We start from the raw sequence: 8312 nt of genomic DNA, 5'->3' as shown, positions 1-8312 counted from the left end.
TTGGAAGGCTCAGGGGAGTATTTTGTAGATAAAAGTTATCGGAATACACCTTTACGATAATTCGGGATAACTAAAACTCCATCGCAGCTTATTTTGCGATCAGAGGAGGTAAACATCACACTTTTATAAGAGTTTATTAAGGAGAAAACACATTTTTTCGTCTTGCTGCATTTTGTTTTTAATGAAAAGTACACATAAGTACACATCGACGGAAGTTAAAAAACTGGAGAAAACAAGGTTTCGTCTCTAACAAACTCTTATAAAAACACGATTTTACCTCCTTTTTTCCGATATTATAAAACGATGGAGAGCAGTAGGAACGCATGTATAATTGAATTATCGTAAAGGTGTATTGATGACAAGAGGAATTATGCTCACGAACAACGAGAAATTTTCAGGCAACAAACAAATTTTTAAAATTTCTCAATCCCTAGCGGATTTTTTTTTCAAACTTCAGACCCTCTCTCCCCCTTAGCTCTAACGGGGCCTGAAAAATTTTTTCGAAGGCTCCTTATAGAAATAAGTTGGACAAGTTCAGAATTTTAGTTTAGGCATTTCAACTAGTTTGGAAACATACAAGCAGAATTACGAGCTATAATTACTTTTGCAGATTTTTTACCTGCAACGCCTTCATTTTTTTAATGTCTGTTTTTCTTATCTTTACTTTATTTTGAACTTCTTTCGGTAATAATACAGGACAAACATAAATCTTTTGAAAATCACAGAAAACATAAAACGTGTGAGAGATCTGTTACTTTTACCACCACCACACCAGACTGACTTGTTGAACACTTCTTGTGTGTGCCCTAGGCCTAGCTAGCTAATTATACATATTTTTAGATCAGTGAATCTAGCTAGCAGACCAGCCAGTTAGCACAAATTTAACTTCAAAGGAAATAGGTTTTTTTCTTAAATGAGTTAGCAATCTTATATATTAACAAACAAAAACATAAATAAATAATCAGCTAAAACACCAAATCAACAACGACTATTTTCAATTTTTTTTACCGCCAAACGATCTTAAGACAAACATCGCATTTGCTTGTATTTTTATTGGCAAAGTGGATATCATCCAAGGATCAAAACATAGACTTTGGACTTTAGTTAAGTAAGAGAAGTCGAAGGAAGAGACCGGGGAGCCGTAGATTATCGCCACTTGCTTTTATAATTGTCACCAGATATGAAGGCCGCTTTCCATATTATACGACAAAGTGCAGGAAGAATTCAGTTGGCTCAAGCCAGAAAAAATATACCTACAATACGATATTACACATCAGCTGTTAGTCAAAAGATGGAAGACGCAAAAAAACGTGTTGCTGCATTGACGGAGGATCCTGGAAACGATGTAAAGCTCAAAATGTATGCCCTCTTTAAGCAGGTTAGCTAAAAACGAACTATTTAAACAACGTGTCACTGAGTGATTTCAGATGAAAATGATTGTTACAGGAGGTAGCTAAGCTTTAAGAAACTTCTAAAATACTGGTTTATGAAGTTACTTTTTCTATGTCATAAAATATTTACATTATTTATCTAGCGAAAGGTAAACCACTGTATTGATATGGCCAATTAATTTCAAAATATTTACACCTCATATCAACTCACTTCAGTACTGAATGTCAACGTCACCATCTTTTTCGATTATACTTCACCAATTGAAAGAGCCTATTTATTTCTAACAGGTTATTATTTAGTCCCAAAACATCCATATCATCATCATCATACAGCCATATCATCATCAAGTCTTTTACTGGTCTCATCTTTCAGTCTTCTTGTCTTTAAAATTTTCCTAATTTTAACATTGTCCAACAAGTTTTGTATTTCTAAAGATTTAATTAAAGCTATCCTCATGTATATAGCTAAGTAACCAAATAATGGAAAAATAGAAGTTTTACAAAAAAGTAAGCTGCTAGTACAAGTTAATTGGTCTGGAAAAGTATTATATAACTTCGCTGCATTAAACTGACATTTGTTTTTTGTCAAAATCTGTGTTGGAGTATTACATTTGAAATATAAACCCATTATGGCCTTGAATCTTTTTAGTTTTAAATCTTTTTGGTTGGTTTATTAGTTCAATATCATGAGGCCCTTCTTAATTGTTCTGAGGTTCTGTAATGTGCAAGTGACTACTTCTGCTACATTAGAAAAAGATCTTCACCTTATTACACTTAAAAAACTTTACAATGAGGCCTGGATTTAAAATTGAATACTGCCTTTGCTTAAAATCTACTAACTCCTATCCTTTACTTTTTAGGCTACTGTTGGGAAGTGCAATACAAAGAAACCTGGGGTGTTTGATTTTGTTGGACAAGCTAAGTGGAGTGCATGGAATGAACTAAGTGATATGAGTAAGGTAAGTACAATTGCAAAATGAAAACCTTGTACTGAAATTTATGCTTTTGCAAATATTTTTTTCACAAAAACTTATACTGTTCCAGGAAGAAGCAGAAAAGCAGTATATTGAAATTGTTGATAATTTGGCAGGTTTGTGCATAATTTTTATTTATAATTCTAAAATCTAAATTTTCGCTTCTGTAGTAACAGGACCTAAAATTTATGTACAGGCTTGAATCTGTACTGTGTACCTAAATTGAATTTAGAGCACAGAGAAGTGTGTAGTTGCATAAAATCTTATTGCTTGCATGGCGTTTTGGAAGTAATTCACAAAAACTTATTCAGAGTATCCACTTTTTCAGAAATGTTGGGAATTTTAAAAATATTGTGAAAATGTCAGGAATATTACAACTTTTTCAATATATTGGGACAATTTTCTATCTTCAAAATACTGCAACTTTCCAACCGTAAAAAAAGCACAGAAAAATCAGATTTTTTGTGGCATGCACATAATAATTAAAGAATTATATTTTTCGGTATCTTAGCTACAATTTACTTTGTTTTATGTCTATATGACATATTTCACAAGATATATATATATATAGCAAATAATCTAAAAACGTAGTTTATTGGTCCAGATATGTAGCACCTTTTCTGATATCGTTAAGTCTTTCCCTTCTTTTTATCACTAAAATTTTGTGCTAGGTTCTGCACCAGTTAAATCAGCTGGTACAACTACAACAGCATCATCACCGTCATCTGTGGTGGAGGGCATTGACATCAAAAAAGAAAATGGAATATGTACAATCAAATTTAACAGGCCAAAGAAATTAAATGCAATTACCACATTGGTAAGGAATTTTTTTTTCGTCACATTACTATTAGGTTCTGTTCAAAACCACTGGCTTTATAGTTTGTACAACCTTTTTTGAAAATAAAATTTAATGTCCCGAAGTTGGCAAGTCCTAATTTCTATTATCGAATTTAGCAAAAAAGATTTTGATGGCATTCTGTACCGTTTTTCAAGGGCCTTTATGTAGGAGACATAGAATAAAGACTGCTGGAGTTGAAATTTACCTAATATAACATTTATAGTTTTAGGTAAATCAGAAGAAGAAGATTTAGTGTAAATCGTGTTTTAAAAAGAAAAAGCATATGCAAATAGCGAGTTTCCTATTAATTTTCTTACAAATCAATTTTCGCTAAATTGACAAAAAATTGCGAAAATTAATTCTCTGAAGGTAGCAAAACACGTAACCAAGAATTTTTATCCTTTTTACCTTTGCAAACAATGAAAACTATTTTTTCAATATTTCAAAGAATAACACTTACTTCCAAGTGGAATAATTGTGAATGGTTCAAAGTTTAAAAGAAGGTTGATTTTATTGTAAGAATTTAGTTGTACATAGAGATTGGTGATGTAAATAGTTTTTACGAAAAGCTTCTCTCATATTCTAATCTTTTAATTTTTACCGTATATGCTTGGTATTTTATTTTTAATATTTGTTTTTTATAATTTTTTACCTCAGTAAATGTAACCTAGGACCTAGGGACTGAGCTGACCACACCCTTTCCCTGTTATAGATGTACGATGTCATTCGAGACACATTGAATGAGACAGCTAAAGATGACACAATCAAAGTAGCAGTGATCACTGGTGAGGGTGATTTTTACTGTAGTGGTAACGATCTTGCCAATTTTACACAAATGCCACCTGAGGGTCCCGCAAAACTTGCAGCCGAGGGAAGAGAGCGATTGAGGTATTTTTCTTGTTGGTGTCAATGTTGTTTTTCGTCGTTCTCGTTGTATGAAAGACTAAATTAATCCTAAAAATTATCTAAAATTTGAAAATTACTGTGTTCAAAAAACGTGTTTCTAAAAATCTTGAAATTTCATATTGTTAATGAAAATTAATTTTTGCGTGAACTTTAGATATAACTTTAAAACATGTAATCTTCTCTACAATTTATAGGTTATTTGTAAACGCATTTATTAATTATCCGAAGCCGTTAATTTGTGCAGTAAACGGACCAGCTATCGGTATCTCTGTTACAGTGATGGCACTCGCCGATCTGGTGTATGCATCTGAAGCAGCTACCTTTCACACACCGTTCATGACTCTAGGTCAAAGTCCAGAAGGCTGTTCGTCGTACACATTCCCGAAAATAATGGGGGATGCAAAGGTTGTTTTTATTTTTAATCAGCTTAGGCTTTTCATACATACCGTATTTCCTCCATAAGCGCCCTTCTTTTAATGAGCGCCCACCTTCTAATAATCACCCTCCAATAAGCGACGTCCTAACTTTTTAAATGTTTTAATAACCGCCCGGGCGCTTAAATATGATACTTCAATTAACGAAATTGTATTTTATTGTGACCTAACGATGTGTGTTTTTATATCTAAATTTTTTTTATTAAAGATGAACCACAGCTAGAAAACTCTAAACAACAAAATGTATGTTGTTTTCAACAACAAACGTAAAAATTCGCCCAAATTTTACCCGTTGCGCTAATGCAAGTATCAGTGTGCCAAAATTTTGTGAATTAAATTTTCCCTATAAGAGTAATTTTGGAGCGCCAGAAGCTTGTTTTTGCCATTTTTCTCTACTTTCCGGAACGTTCACTTTGTCTAAAAAAAAAGCAAAAATTGACAAAAGTGCAAAAGATTTTCAAAAAAAGTGGTAAGGAAAATACACTGGCATTTCGAAAGTGTTGGAAAGCTGTCATTCGCAGACTATAAATTGAAAAACATCGTTTCTAGCCTTTCAAATTTTTTCCCTGTTTTTTCACGTGTACCATTTTTTTTGTGTGTTCTATAGAGGTTTTTTTACTTTCCTCATGATTTTGGTAATAGAAAGTGGGATGAAATAGTAGTCAGAAAATTAAGCTTTGTGACATTACCATACTACCGCGTTTTGTTGTAGTCGTGTAATACTCATTGATTTTTTTTCGTAGGCTAACGAAATACTTCTAGCTGGCAGAAAACTTACTGCGAAGCAAGCATGCGATCGTGGCCTAGTAACAGACGTCATACCGCACAGTGAATTTCATCAGACGATAGCAGAAAAAGTTAACGCAATTGCGCAATTACCTCCAAAGGTACTTGTCCTTTGCGCTGTTGGTTTTCGATAAATGACTTTTAGATTTTAATGTTTTAAATTTATATCTTTTAGTCTGTGATGTATTCCAAAGCTTTAAATCGATCGCGGGAGAAGGACATGTTAGAAAAGGTCAATTTGGAGGAGTGTATACGACTCGAGGAAAGATGGCTTTCCGAAGAATGCATGAACGCTGTTATGTCGTTTTTGTCGAAACACTCGAAAATGTAATTTATAAAGTTAGGCGTTGTTTATATTTTTGTATTTTCTTTTCAAATTCAAACTCACTCTTAAAATTTTGTAGTATCCTACTCAGTCCACAGCAAGCTAGCGAGTTTATTTCAGCTTAGATAACATGATACACATGTGATAAGCATGCTTTACAGAGAGAAATTTTTCTCGTTTTATTTTGGCTATTTTCGCGAGACCTGCGAAAAAGACTGACTTGCGGATTTGCAAAAGTTTATCCACGCGAAATAGCCTAGGAAGCTGATTCGCGAAAAGTAAAGAAAAAATTTCATATGTTTTTCACGTATATTTCTTTCCACAACACGATATCGGTCTAAATCAATATCATCGGCTTTTGATGTTTTTTCTATAAATAATAAAATAAAAAATTTATGTTTAATGTAAACTAATCTTAAAAACCGAAAAATCGGAAAAGATTATCCCACCCGAAATTCAATTTTCAAGTTGAACCCGAAAGATTATTTTACGCGAAATAGATTTAATCACTCATTCGCAAAAGTAAATCCCTAAAATTTCGCGTTTGTTTTTTCGCGAAACTTCCTCCCCGCAAAACTTTCTCCCTGTAAAGTAGTTGATCAATAATCTAATAAATGTAAAAGGACACCAGAAGGCATAAAGGAGATTGATTACAGATTACATGGTATTGACGCAAATGGTTGTTAACACATTGGAAGTCAAAAAGATTAAAAACAAAATTCGAACGGAAACGATTTATAAGCATATATTTGAAGCTAGAAAAGCCTAAAACGGTGGAAAATAACCTTTGGAATAATACTAAATTTGGTCTCAACCTAAATTATTTAGTCCGAAATTAATTGAATGCACCACATTATTTGTTTAAATTTTGCCTATATAATTGCGATTTTGCGAAATATGAATAAAATATTAAATAAAAAAAAAGAAGAGTATTCGAAATAAAATAGTCAAAAAAATATAAAAACTCCAACTGGATTACTTTTCGTTAATTGTTCTTTTTTGAAAAAATTATTTTTTTATTTCATAAAATCTCCGTAGATCTAATACTGTATTCTTCCAACCCTCATTGCATATCACTAGAATCCAGTTCTCCATCCACCTCTTCTAACTTTTCTCGCTGCAAGAAAAGAAGTATGTATAATTTCACAAATTTTAATCTTTAATTATTACATTAATAATTTGATGAAATGGATGAAATAAGTATCTCCAAAGAACACAACACGAAGGTCATCATGAGATTCCTTCGATTGAAGTTGTCGATCATCAAAATGGAGATATAAAGCTACAGATAGACTATTCAAAAAAAGAAATTTTGCCTTTTGAAATATTAGGCAAGGAAGTTTTGTTTCAGTCTCTCCGACCAGAGACGATGAACAACCCGGATTTTCTGGAAGGTCTCCAGTCCGGGTAAAGCAAAGAGCTAAGAAAACTGGAAAACAAAACGTTCCCCTAGTCCTCATTCTGACAAGGCTTTCAGATGAGTCAGCGAAAGCTTTCCAGCCCGGGAACAAGTTCTTCTGAAGAAGAATCCCATCATGACGATAGTGACGAGTAACAAAAAAAAACGTGCTAAAATTTCTCGTTTTCGAGCAATATCGTCGGAAAAGAAACATTGGTGGAAATTACCACGAGATATGGCTAGATATGTAAACAAACACTTGAATAAATACATAGCTAAAAAGGATTTGAAGGACTTCATTACGGATCAAAATCCGGCCCCTAGCGATGTCAGACATGAAATTCCACTAGACGACTTTTTAAAAGATGTAATGATTGACGACAACAAAGTCAAGGGACATAACTTCGAATTAAACTTAAAGAAAATCCAAACTAGGCTCTTAGACGGACGACAAGACAGTGTTTTAAACGACACACTCAAAGCCAAACAAATACTCAAAGAACACGCAATGCTCTTATATAAGGAAAAAACTTCATAGGCAAATTGGACATGAAGGATGCTTACTTCTCGGTTCCTCCAAACAACAAGTCTCAAAAATATGTTCGTTTTCAATGGAAAGGGAACTTATACGAGCTTCTATGCCTATGCTTTGGTCTGGCACCAGCCCCACGTATATTTACCAAACTTCCAATTGCTATTTTAAGAAGGATAAATATACGAGTGATAATATTTTTGGACGACATGCTTATTTCTGGACGACATGCATATTTTTGGGAAAACAATCAAAGAACTAGTTATGGCTAGGGATACAATGGTATTTTCACTGCAGACCCTTAGGTTCATAATTAATCAAAAGAATTCTATTTTCCTGCCAGTTCATAAGATAGAATTTCTGGGGGTGATAGTAGATTCAGTGGAAATGACACTATCACTGCTATATCACAACAATAGTTTCTCAGTGTCAAGAAATTTTAATAAAAAGGAAAGTGTCCTTGAGGGGTTTGACTCAATTAATAGGGAGACTGTCTTCCACGATACAAGCAGCATTGCCTACAACAATACAGTTTCGATACCTTTAACAACTTCAAATATTCTCATTAGTAAAGGAAAAGAAATTATACGAGGACATAGTCCATTTAGACCAAAACTCTAAACCAATGGGTAAATAATCTCTCCCTAAAGAACAAGAAATCTTTAGTTTCTCTTTCAGTTCTGGTCATACTCACAGATGCTTCAATGGCTGGGTGTAGCATATCAAG

The 8312-nt window shown here is 33.3% G+C and overlaps 1 protein-coding gene across 1 annotated transcript; it reads left to right on the top strand.

Moving 5' to 3' along the window:
- Positions 1-1098: 1098 nt before the first annotated feature.
- Positions 1099-5725, top strand: LOC130614340 (enoyl-CoA delta isomerase 2-like). Its single transcript, XM_057435764.1, has 8 exons — positions 1099-1378; positions 2252-2350; positions 2436-2481; positions 3037-3182; positions 3916-4091; positions 4304-4514; positions 5287-5430; positions 5505-5725. The coding sequence occupies exons 1-8, from the start codon at positions 1181-1183 to the stop codon at positions 5658-5660; spliced, it is 1176 nt and encodes a 391-aa protein (XP_057291747.1). The 5' UTR covers positions 1099-1180; the 3' UTR covers positions 5661-5725.
- Positions 5726-8312: the final 2587 nt, after the last annotated feature.

Source organism: Hydractinia symbiolongicarpus, chromosome 11 (assembly GCF_029227915.1).
Source record: "Hydractinia symbiolongicarpus strain clone_291-10 chromosome 11, HSymV2.1, whole genome shotgun sequence".
NCBI classification, from domain to species: domain Eukaryota; kingdom Metazoa; phylum Cnidaria; class Hydrozoa; order Anthoathecata; family Hydractiniidae; genus Hydractinia; species Hydractinia symbiolongicarpus.
The sequence above is the reverse complement of the archived record's forward strand: the minus strand, read 5'-3'. Positions and strand labels throughout refer to the sequence as shown.

Excerpts from the sequence above, each read along its gene's own strand:
- LOC130614340 (XM_057435764.1), top strand. The coding sequence starts at position 1,181 with ATGAAGGCCGCTTTCCATATTATACGACAAAGTGCAGGAAGAATTCAG. Across the intron at positions 2,482-3,036 it reads AATTGTTGATAATTTGGCAG|GTTCTGCACCAGTTAAATCA; the intron begins GTTTGTGCATAA and ends ATTTTGTGCTAG. Across the intron at positions 5,431-5,504 it reads TTGCGCAATTACCTCCAAAG|TCTGTGATGTATTCCAAAGC; the intron begins GTACTTGTCCTT and ends TATATCTTTTAG.